The 12525-nt window shown below is 35.1% G+C and overlaps 1 protein-coding gene across 2 annotated transcripts; it reads left to right on the top strand.

Moving 5' to 3' along the window:
* Nucleotides 1-3188: 3188 nt before the first annotated feature.
* LOC111905873 (translocase of chloroplast 34) lies at nucleotides 3189-5329 on the top strand. Of its 2 annotated transcripts, none has more exons than XM_023901611.3 (8): nucleotides 3189-3345; nucleotides 3742-3833; nucleotides 3992-4099; nucleotides 4180-4304; nucleotides 4382-4646; nucleotides 4717-4785; nucleotides 4854-5015; nucleotides 5099-5329. In XM_023901611.3, exons 2-8 carry the CDS (start codon nucleotides 3747-3749, stop codon nucleotides 5174-5176), a joined length of 894 nt encoding a protein of 297 aa, XP_023757379.1. In that variant the 5' UTR covers nucleotides 3189-3345; nucleotides 3742-3746; the 3' UTR covers nucleotides 5177-5329. The 2 variants fall into 2 exon arrangements, with proteins under 2 accessions (XP_023757379.1, XP_023757378.1); XM_023901610.3 differs by having other exon boundaries at nucleotides 3194-3349.
* The last annotated feature ends 7196 nt before the right edge of the window (nucleotides 5330-12525 follow it).

Here is a 12525-nt window from a genome sequence, read left to right as displayed (position 1 = left end):
AGGGCATTTTTGCAACCTAAAATGGAGTTCACGGCCAAAGAACCTCCTTGGCCGTGAACTCACTTTCACCCTTGATTTTTAATTGTTTTGTGGACTAAACATTGTAATAAAGGCTTCTAGTTTGAGTTCTAAGGTTTTGGGGGTCATTGGGACACTTTTGGCCCTTAAAATGGAGTTTACTCCCCAAGTGTTCTTGGGCGGTAAACTCCTAAATCTTGGGTTTTGGCATGATTTTGTTGTTATAAACTACAATCTAAGCTATATAATATAACTAGATAGAAGTACTCACGATTTGGGATAAAAACCCGAAGATCTGTGAGAGAGAATTCGGCTTTTCTCTAGTTGGAAATGTAACTAATGAACTATTTTGGTTCAGATTTCTATATATAGTCCTGGGATTTTTGACAGAAAATATTTTTATTCCCGGAATGAACTCTAATATCCTAGAGTATTGGAATAATAGTGTTGCACAAAACCCTAGTGCATCCACTCTCCTGATATCTCCTTAAGTGTAAATCCTGAAAAACTGTCAAACTTATACCCCAAGTCTGGAATTTCACTGTAACTGTTCTACTTCTATTGGCTTCAAATGGTTTGTACAGAATGGAAATTTTGGGTTGTCTTATCATTCCCCTGTTAAAGGGAATTTCGTCCCGAAATTAGAATTTAGATAAGGAAGTAGGTACGAATGATCGAGTCGTGAGGAGGAAACTTCCTAATCGATTGGTTCTAGCGCACCTAAGTGAAATCTGGTTCTTGGTTGGCATTCCAACGAACCTTCACTAACTGGCGACGACGTTGCTTCGTCCGCTTGACCTCTCGGTCGAGGGTCACGTTAAGTTATAAAGAAAAGATTGATGCCATGGAGTTCATTGCTAATTATAAGTTATAACATATCACTTACTTCCCAAGAACTAGACGATAGGTGTGCATGTTAATTTGGAAACAAAGACAAATAGATATATAAATAGCTAACAGGGTATAATATCCAATAACAACACTACTATATACACTAAAATATAATTCACTTAAAGTAGGGTTATAATTCATATAGATACAGTTTAACAGTCTTATACCTTTTGCTTATGTAACTTTGAGATTTAAATGAGAAACAAGTAAGTAAAAAGGAAGGGTTTGTGTTTAAGAACGTTAGAGACATATAATGAAAACAAGAATTAACAATCAACGGTGAACTGGATCCGGTTTCAAATTCTTTCTATCTATTATGTAAAAAAACTTGGAGCGATATGGAATTCAATTAGTGGTGTAAGTTGTTACTAAAAGATATTAATCAGATCTAATACCTTTTTTACTTGCCAAGATGTTTATTTAAAACAATCAATCTCTTTAATTAAACCTAATCTTACTAAGTAATTTAAAGAAACTCTTAAATCGAACTGAAAGATTGCATACAATTTCATGGAAGTATACCAAACAATGCTCATTTCTTTTCACAAGCTTGATAGTTTGAAAACAAGTAATTCATGTTTGCAATGACAACTATTCCTAACCTAGAACCATTTTATTGTTTGTTATCAGTTTTAACTCCTAAAAGAATTCAAGGTTTCAATAATTGAATAATAACACTAGAATTTAAGTAATTTAAATGGCCAGAATAAACTAAATAAAAATTCAAAATCTTTGAATCAAGAAAAATATGCATTACTAGACCATAAACATTTCCAAAACTAATTTGAAAGGTTTAACTACAACAAAGATGAAATACGCACTTTAAAACTGGAAATTAGGGTTTTTAGTCGATAATAGCTACAAGTGTTATAAGAATCAAATTGTAGAAAAAAGTTAATCTGACATAGAAATGACGAACAAAGTGCTTTGGAATGATTCCTAATGCCTAACATAAGATGAAAATCACATTCTTCACTCTCTCCGGTTGTATGTCCCGAAAAATAAGGCCTAACCTCCTATTTGTTGAATTTTGGAATGTGCCAAAAGGACTACCATAGGCGAAACACATATGACATGGCAAAAACCAAGGCCCATGTAATCTTTAAAGTACGCAACCTATTTTTGCTATATGGCCACTATGAAACCAATACTTAATTTTACACGACTCGGATATATAATCTTTTGTCTTTACCTGCCAAATATGAAATTTCCAACATTTTTGTTCCTTTACTGATTGTTTTGAACTGAAGCTTTCCAACATAATCCCAAACATGTTCCATGATTCCAGTGTCTCTACAACACATCAAGTGTCTCTACAACACATCAAAGTCCGCACAAATAATTGAATTTCATAAGACAAAATGACCCATAAATGATAAAAACGCATAAATAAAATACAATTACATGAAATAAACATGCATGAAATACATCCAACATTCCATTTCATTATAGTTTTATAAGTCATCTTAAAGCCAATTCAACTATCTAAAACTTTTATATATCCCAAATATAACAAGAACATTTACAAAACTTATTTATGTGTTCAAACATATTTAATTTATATAATTTTTGTACGTTTTATATAAATCGATATATTTCGAAATTAAAGTAATATAAATAAATATCATATTATAGAGAAATATTACTAATTTCATTGTGTGTTTATTACTTCATATTTATACCAAGAAAATATGTATATATGTTTAATTACTACCAAAGCTTAGTTTTATTAAATTTATGTATTCCTAAATGTTATAAAAAGTATTTTTTATGCGCTTTTCAATGTACAATAGATCAAATTAATTTAAATAAACGTTGGATCATTTTATTTAGCAAAATGATTGAAAATCTAAACTCAATCTGATATATCTTTTAAATGGGTTGAAATTGGATTTATCTTGCTTAATAAACATATTAAATTCGAATTGACCATTTTACATTTCAAATAAAAGTAATGATAATAATTAATCTTATATTTAATTAAATATGTTACATAACCTAATAATTCTTCAAATATAAAGAAAAAAAACTTTAATAATTATTCAAATTTCAAAAAAATACAACTACAACCACATATACAAAAATAAAAAATACAACTACAAAGTACAACCACAAATTAATACAAAAATAAAACCATTATTCAAAAGAAACGAAATTCCCTATGTATTGGATTGGGTTGAATCGTTTTTTTACTCTACTACAAGGGCTAAAATATCGTTTATGGGATACTACAGGGGCCATTTAGGCAATACCTCTAAAGTGCAAAACCCTGGTGTTGATAATCTCGTCTTCTGTAATACAGAACAACAGCAAGCATTTCTTTTAACCCTCTTCTCTTCCAATTGTGTTTGTTAGGGTTTCTCTTCACGTCCCAATATCCATCATAATTTGCTCTGTTACATACTATTTGAAGTAACAAATATCTTGTAGCTAAAGGTAGGTAAGATCCAAAACCCATGTTCTTATCCTTGTTAATTTGAGTTTCAATTTTGGTTTCCTGCCATTTGATTTTGTATACATTTCCTCCCTCATTCCGAGAAAACTGATTTGTTATGTCAATCAATACCAGTTGAAGTCCGTATCAAATTTGAAGTTACAAATCAATCAATTTCAAATCCGAATCGAGCTGTAATTTATTTCAAACTATGGGAGTAATCTTCAAGTTTTTCTAGCTTTGTTTCCGTTCACTAATGCATAAGCCCTGCTTGACGAAATTTACATGAACTTACTTGGTTATTAAGTTTTCTACATGTTTCGAAATTTCAATTCTGTTGTCATGAGTAAAAATTAGGTTACATTATAGTTTAATCGTATCGTTTTACGAACTTTCAGGTTCGATGGCCCGTGAATGGACAGGAATTCAACTGTTTCCTCTTGCAACCCAGACCAAGTTGTTGGAACTACTGGGAGATTTAAAGACCAAGGTGTATATCAATCCCTAATTGTTATCTTTACTTTCGTTTAACGTCATTATAAACCCTAATTTACATGGTTTAAGTCGATTCAATTGAGAATTCCTGAGAACCTTGTTGTAAAAGAAGCATTATTTGCTATTAAAATTGCGATCCTTGTAATATCACAGGAGAGGGACAGTTTGACTATCCTTGTAATGGGAAAGGGAGGTGTTGGGAAATCTTCAACCATAAACTCCATTCTTGGTGAAAGAGCAGTTGCAGTCAGTGCCTTTCAGGTATCTCATACACCCTTATAGCTTCATAGTAAGTAATTCCAGTTTATAACTTTTATCTCAATTATATAATTTTTTTTCAGTCAGATGTCCCAAGACCTGTGATGGTTTCCCGTGAAAGATCTGGGTTCACATTGAACATCATTGACACACCAGGGATTGTTGAAGGAGGTTATGTCAATGACCAGGCCCTTGACCTCATCAAAAGGTGTGTAAAATCTAGATTGAATAATACCAGTATTGTTTATGAATTATGTCTGAATGGGTTGGTTTGTGATTTTGCAGGTTTCTTTTGAACAAAACAATAGATGTTTTGTTATATGTGGACAGATTGGATGCGTATAGAGTGGATAACTTGGATAAACAGATTGTGAAGGCAATAACAGAGAGTTTTGGTAAAGAAATATGGCATAAAGGAGTGGTAGTGCTAACACATGCTCAGCTTACACCACCAGATTGTCTTGGTTATGATGATTTCTTTGGAAAAAGATCGGAGGCTCTTCTAAAAGTTGTAGAATCTGGAGGTCGTTTCAGGAAACGTGAAATTCAGGTACTCAATCTCTTTTTATTTATTTATTTATAATTTCTTTAATCTGATTGTTGTGGATATTTTCTTGTAGGGGCACTCAATTCCAGTTGTCTTGGTTGAAAATAGTAGCAGGTGTAATAAAAATGAACGTGAGGAGAAGGTTAGTGGTTATTGCTATATCATGTTTTGCCCTTGATTGATTGATTGATTTTTTTTTTTTGGAATCAGATTCTTCCAAATGGAAGTGCTTGGATTCCTAATATAGTTGAAGTGATTACAAAAGTTGCTACGAATGAAAGCAGTAGCATTTTGGTTGACCAAAAGTTGATTGATGGTCCAAATGCAAATGAAAGAGGGAAAATCTTCATTCCTCTCATCATGGCATTTCAAGTAAGTTGCTTTTCTTGAACTTTTCTGCTTGTGGGTCCCTTTCCCTTTCTCCCTTTGTTTGATTGTTTTTTTTTTTTTTGCAGTACTTCTTTGTTGTGAAACAAGTTAAAAAATGGATCAAGGATGATATTGCTAAACAACCCAAGTCTTCATGGGAATGAGCCCTTTTTGCTCTTTTGTGGTTGATGTTATGTCGAGTTAGTGACAGTTGTTTGTTGGCGGGTTTTTTTTTTATCAAGTATTGTGTAACTTTGGAAAATGACTTGGTGTTATTATATTAGACGAATTTTGACAAATTTTTAATGATTTTCTCGTGTTGCGTGTTGTGGTTCTAACAAACATTTCGAGTTGAAAAATTAAAAAGATTAAGAAAACCACTTTGGTTTTAACCGGATCAAAACAAGAATTGAGTCTAAGTTTTGATTTCTTGTTGTCGACGCTGAAATAAATATTATTTAAAATTCAGTGTTATAGTTTTTGTTCAGAAGAATAAAATATTAGGGTGAAATATGTATTTAAGCCATAGTAGGAGGGCTTGTTGGCAAGACTATATAATTGATATGTTAGATAAGTTTTTATTATTAATATTAATATATTTTTTTTAAAGCTGAGGGATATATTCCCATCCACACCTGGTCCTTTGATATGTTAGATTAAGTGTTGTCAAATTTTCAAGTTTCTTCTTCTATCTCTTCTGTTGCCCAGAGAATTCATGTATAAAAGTAAAATAGAGTGAGATAATGCATTTTAGGGCTTGTGTTTTATCAGATATTTGAAGTGTTTTCACAAAATTTGTTGAGGGTTGTAAAGGGATCAGCATCCTTGGAGCATGGATCGAGTTTTCGAGTCCTTATCGGAAGTATATGATGTCGTAGCTCTAACTGTTAGCATTTAATGAAACTTGAATGCAATGGGATGTTTGGATTTCTTAGTCATAAATACTTGGAAGTTATTAAATGTAACTGTATTTATGGTGCACTTTTTATACTACAAAAAATAACTATCTAAAATTTTATTTTATCTACTCTAATAAATGAAAATGACTTTGCCACTTGTCATTCTCTCATAAGATTAGCCACATGTCATTTTGTCATAATTTGAAATATATTTATTTTCCACTTGTCATTATTTTAATTTTCATTTTCAATATATCATTAATTACTTTCCATAAATTAAACCTACCATAATGACTATCAAATTTTAAATTTTAAATTTCAAATTTCAAATTCAATTCCAAATAAATTTACAGTTTAAACCTTTATGTTTAATATTTTGTTATAATTAATCCGTTTAGTACACACTAAACACATAATTTTAATTAATTTATTCTTTGCATGTTTTTTTCTCATTATTTTCACTTATTTCAATTTCAAATTCAAATAAAATTTCTATTTAATCGTTCGTACTTAATATTTTGTTTTAATCAACCCGTATATTATACGGGTCTCACAACTAGTATAATAACAAACAAAAATTAAACAACTTCCACATATATTAATGAACAATATTGGAGGGGCTATCCGAAATGCTCCCGTCTCCATCTAACTCTAACTTCAATTTTTAGGATTTCCACATATTATTGATGTTAAATACCGAAATTAAATAAATTCAATAGAGTATAAAAAATTAATTAAAAAAACCCATCAAAAATTATAGATTCTTCCATCTTTTTTTTTGAACGACAAATATAAATATATACTAAACAACTCTTAAATTATTCCACCTACGTCCATAATGAGACTTAAACACTCGACCTCAATTAGGGATGACAACACCGGATACTGTTGAGTTACAACCCTTTGGTTATAGATTCTTCCATCTAAGCTATATCCACTACGAAAACACTTACCGATCATTTTCTACATCAAACAATGTCGACTTAGAAATGGACAAATTTCTCATTGTGTAAAATGATCATTTCTGACACTAAGGCTTGAGGGTGTGGCCTCGCCACCCTTCTCGCCAAGAAGCTCGCTAAGAGTTCCCACATCACCTCCTAAGACTTTAAAATAAAACCTATTTAAAATCAAACACTACCTACTCCTTATATTTTTTGTGCTACACATGTTAAGCCTACATGGCATAAACAAATAAAATAAAATCCTACGTGCCAATATGCTATGAGTGTTATCACTCTCTATAACTAAGAAGTAAGAAGTGACATTTTCCAAACAAAAAAATGTATTAAAAGATCAAATTTTCCTCACTAAGAAATGGTTAATTCCCATTAAAACCATTATCTCTATAATACCAAATTTAAACTTAAATCCATGTATGAAAGTAGGCTTGAGAGAAATTTCAATATATTGTAACACCTCAAATTTTAGACCAAAATTTTTATTTTTAAACTTCCAAAACATAGTTTCACAACCAGATCAATTACAAATCATTTCAAAACTCCAGTGTCATAGTTATTAGAGTACATAAAGATCATGTCCCAATAGTAAATTCTCAGTGCGTGTGTACAGTTAGATATTCGCTTTCTTGCGGTCTTGAGAAGTACCTGCCACATACAAATCAACAATTGTAAGCACAAAGCTAAGTGAGTTCCCCAAAATACCACAAAAAACACAACATAAGTAAACAATCATGGGTTATCTGCAACCATGGGACTATCAACAATCCCGATGAGCTAACAGCATGCTCGTGAGGTTATCCGTAACCCTCGGTGAAATGACCCAAAAATCACGACTAAAAATTTCTTTTAAAACATTACTAAAACTAGATTTATAACAACGTATCATAAGTCAAACATAACTTTCAAGTATTAAATCAAAACATAATATCATTATCAGAGTCAAACATTCCCAGGCCAACTGACTATGGTGTGTGCTCTGCAATCTTCTCGAGCTCCTCTTTTGAAAACCGAGTACCTGAAACCAAAACTGAAAACCGTAAGCATGAAGCTTAGTGAGCTCCCCCAAGCTACCACATACCATGCAATAACATATAAAGCACATACTGGGCCTTGCCCACTGCATCGGACCGAAGTCCGGGCTATCTGGCGCCTTGCCCCCTGCATCGGACCGAAGTCCGGAAACTGACTGGGACCTTGTCCCCTGCATCGAACCGAAGTCCAGACTAACTGGGGCCTTGCCCCCTACATCGGACCAAAGTCCGGAAGCTGACTGGGACCTTGTCCCCTGCATCGGACCGAAGTCCGGACTAACTAGGGCCTTGCCCCCTACATCGGACCGAAGTCCGGAAGCTGACTGGGACCTTGTCCCCTGCATCGGACCGAAGTCCGGACTAACTGGACAAAACATAGCATAAACATATCAACTAGCATGAACACACCTAAACTGCATACTACATCGGGCCATAGCCCGGAACACATAACACATAGATCATGTCTGAGCCACGAAGACATCAAACATGCTAGCTACTACATCAGATCAAATCCGGAAACTACTGCTAGCTAAACGGGCTGGCATTGTGGCCTTAGACCCGTTCCTACTGAAGGGAAACTCACCTGAACTGCTGAGCTCTGCTGATAAACCTCTGGCTGCTACTCGACAATCCCCTGAACCGCTGCTCCTCTAGCTCTCCGGGCTATCAATATACATATAACACTTAGTCTGACAGTCAACTAAATCAACTTTGGTCAAAGTCAACCTTCCAGGTCAACCCTACTCGCCGAGTCCTCATAATGACTCGCCGAGTTCATAAGCTCAGGGTCTTTCTATTCGCGACTCGACTCGCCGAGTCCAACTAGTTCCAAGTCCGGTCCTGTCCAACTCGCTGAGTCACCACCCGACTCACTGATTCGAGTCTCAACTCGAAGGGTTTGAGGTTTCGCGACCTGACTCGCCGAGTCCACTAATAGACTCGCCGAGTCCAAGGCAATCTTCAACAAACTCGTCGAGTTGTTCTTCCAACTCGCCGAGTTGATGCCCAACTTCATCCGACTCGACGAGCTGTTCATCCCACTCGTCGAGTTCCTCCTCATCTTCAAGATACTCGCCGAGTCCACTCGAAGGACTCGCCGAGTCTATTCAGTCCTTAATCCATGCAATGGCTTTTCGAGCCAAGCAGGGCTTCCAACTCATAGATCCATACTTCTAAGGCCTATCCCCCACGTAAAGTGGCAAACTTTACGTGTAGATCAAGAGATCTAGGCTTAAAACACATTCAAACTAGGGTTTATGGCAACATACTTCTTCAACATACCAAGGGCTGATACATTAGGGAATTCTAGACCAAAACAAACATGGATCTGAGGTAGCAACCTCAGATCTGGACCTCTAACTTGAAATGGTTACTTATTGTCACAACTAGCATTTTTAGCTAGGAAATTCTATCCTCATATAAACATCATCCATTGTAAAAGCATGTACTCTAAGTGAATACAATACTCTATCCTCGATCAAAATACACCTCATATGTTCAACTAAGGGTTGGAAACCTTAGCAATCCCGGTCCAAGTTCCTTATGAACTAAAATTATCCTATTGGGCCTAGAAGCCCTAAGTGGGCTCTAAATAAACCACATTCATAAAACTTTAGTATTTGGGCCATGTGGACCTAAAATAATCCATCTTATCTCTAATGAGCCTTGTTGGGCCATAAAAGATTTCATTTTCCCCAATGGGCCGAAAATTTATTTTTTTGGGCTTCATAAATTCGAGTATGGGCCCAAGATGATTCCTTTCCTCTCTCCTTAGCCCAAATAGGCCCATGTTAATAAAAAAAAAAAAGAAAGAAGAAAAGAGATAAGAATGGTGAAGGAAATAAAAACAAAAATTGGAAATTATGGGAAAATTTGTGAGGATGCCACCTACTTATTGCATGGTGGATATCCATGCAATGTCACCTCACTTCTCTTCTCTCTCTCTCCCTTCTAAATCTCGGCCTAAGGCCATTTTCCCTCACCAAAAATCATTCATGTTTCCTTTCACTCTCAAAAACCCCAAGAACTCTTCCATTTTCTCCTTAAACCCGTGAGTGGGTGTGTGTGCACAAGAAAGTTCATCAAACTCACATACTAGGTAAGTTACTTCACCCTCAAGTTGTATAAATTCATCTATGATCAAATCCTCCTAGAAACATCACAAATCTCTTGATTATCCTACTAGAAACATCATAGTTTTGAGGATCCTCTCAAGAAGCAAGTTAGGCCGAAATCTCTCACTTTCTTCATCAAAAACCGAAACCTTCACCCAAGGTTAGCTTCATACCCCCTATTTTCTGTTTTTATGAGTTTTGTGGGGGGGGGGGGGAATACAAGTGAAAGTGTAGATCTATATGTGTTTTGTATGCCTTGTATGATTTCCATGCTTATATGTATGCTTTTATGTGTTTTAATGTTGGATCTAGCCATTAAACCCCTCAAAACCGAGACATAACTTATGTTTTATGATTTTAGCTTCAAATATATTTCTACATATAAAGTGATACAAGAAAAATAGCTAAGTGGTTAGCAACAATTTTCTTTAAGCTAAAAACACACATTTTGGGCCAAAAATATGAAAAATACAAAATTAAGGGCCCAAATTGACATTTCACAGATTCTGATGGATGAAATGTGCCAAAACAGTTTCCATAAAACTATTTCTGGAATTATATTCAAATAGAGGATTAAAAACATAAATTTCAAGCTTATTGGGCTAAAAATGAAAATTTCGGCCCAAGGAGGCCCATTATGCGAATTTTTCTGTTTTGGAGGACCAAACTGTGAATTTCTGTAAAACAGTGGACTATAAGTGTCCCAAATCCTTTTCAAAGGTTTAAAATGCTTTTTAAATTTAAAAAGGACCAAAGTTGCAAAAATTTTCCAATTTGGGCCAAAATTGTCAAAATTGCGAAAAGAAGGGCTAAAACCGAGAAAAACTGCATTTTCGGGACTTAAACTGTTTTCTATGAAAAATATGCTGGAAAATATTAATTTCAATAATTTTTGGTGTTAAAATGTCAAGAAAAATAGTTTAAGGACCAAACCGGGAAATATTACATAAAAAGGGTTGAAAATGTAAATTTTACAAATAATGAGGGGCTGAAAACAGAAATATTTCAAGGCTGATTCAATATGTACAATTTGATCAAATAATGACACCGCGACTATCGACGAAATACAACTCATTACAATACCAAAAGTCGTTGTTAAACGAATTGGCTCGGTCTCGAGCCAATGGAAATCTACAACTACTAACTCTTCGATACTACGATTCATACAAATAACGTTTGGTAATACATATACATACGAGTGTGCACAGACGTCTACGCACCATCTTCGGGCCCCAAAAGTGTAAAATCTTGCTTGTTGGGCCTAGCTAGCCCAATGACCTGATCTTAAGGCCCGAAGACACATATTTTCTACGAAGTGTTGAGTTTCACCGACTTGGCACAACGTAGAGTGACTTTCAATGGCTTGTACCACTGGTCCCCAAGGGTCCTTGGTATTGCTAGAAGAGTCTGCATATTTTACGAGGCGGGTCGGGGACCCCTCGCACGCATATTTTCCCCAACCGGTTAATGGAGTCACCGGGGTCTTCGTGACCTCTTTCTCTTCGGATGTGGGACTACACCTTGTCCGGGCGATTGGATAACGCGATTAGTACTGACGACGCCTTCGGGAATCGTTAGTATATCTACAAACTGGGCGTTTGCGTAACGCGGGTTTGTAGTAAATAATCCTGCTCGAGAACCTTCCAACGTCGCCTGGGACTGACACTGCTATCTTCGTAATGGTTTCAACGCAACTTAATGGATTCCAAAGGAACTAGGGGAACATCGGGTTTTCCTAGGGTTTTCAATACGTACAGATTTGAAATGCATACATTTTCAATGAACATTTTTTTTTACAAGTATAGAAACAAACAAGCATACCTACGGATCTTCACAAATGTTTTCAAAAGCTTACCTTTTCAGAAAATATCGGATTTTCTGGTGGTTTTTCAAACAGTACAAACATTGGATTTCAAACACTACTTATGAACTCACCAACATTTCATATGTTGACGTTTTTCAAAAATACTTGTATTCTCAGGTAACAGATAAAGTGAAGGATGAATTGTACTCTATGACGTTTTGCTGTCGTTTAACTAGTATCGAACAATCACTTTCGAGAATTGTAATGTTTTGAGACAATGTAATGAATGTAAACACTATCAGTTGTAATATTCAAATGTTGGTGATGAATGATGTTATGTTTCATGTATATTCATTGTGATGGTATTCAATTGAGTCACGACAGCCCTCGGACGTTTCCGCCGTCTGGTTCGGGGGTGTGACAGGTTGGTATCAGAGCTTTGTTTATAGTGAACTAGCATGTCGAACCACACATTGATATGCAACTATAAACCAAAAAGAGGGACTAACATAACTCTGAACAAAACAAAGTAAATAAAACACCCTTGCTTGCATTAAGAATAGGAACCTAACACCGAACCAAACAATATAATGCTAGTATCTCGGTTAATTCAGGACTGTTCTTAGTTGTATCAAGGAGCGGATGTAGCCTGATCAACTACATTCCCTCCAAGGTACAACCATCACATGTCGTGAAGAGATCG

The sequence above is a fragment of the Lactuca sativa genome, chromosome 8 (assembly GCF_002870075.4).
Source record: "Lactuca sativa cultivar Salinas chromosome 8, Lsat_Salinas_v11, whole genome shotgun sequence".
Classification (NCBI taxonomy): Eukaryota; Viridiplantae; Streptophyta; class Magnoliopsida; order Asterales; family Asteraceae; genus Lactuca; species Lactuca sativa.
This window is presented reverse-complemented; position numbering and strand designations above follow the sequence as displayed.

Excerpts from the sequence above, each read along its gene's own strand:
- LOC111905873 (XM_023901611.3), top strand. The coding sequence starts at position 3,747 with ATGGCCCGTGAATGGACAGGAATTCAACTGTTTCCTCTTGCAACCCAG. Across the intron at positions 4,100-4,179 it reads TTGCAGTCAGTGCCTTTCAG|TCAGATGTCCCAAGACCTGT; the intron begins GTATCTCATACA and ends ATTTTTTTTCAG. Across the intron at positions 4,786-4,853 it reads AAAATGAACGTGAGGAGAAG|ATTCTTCCAAATGGAAGTGC; the intron begins GTTAGTGGTTAT and ends TTTTGGAATCAG.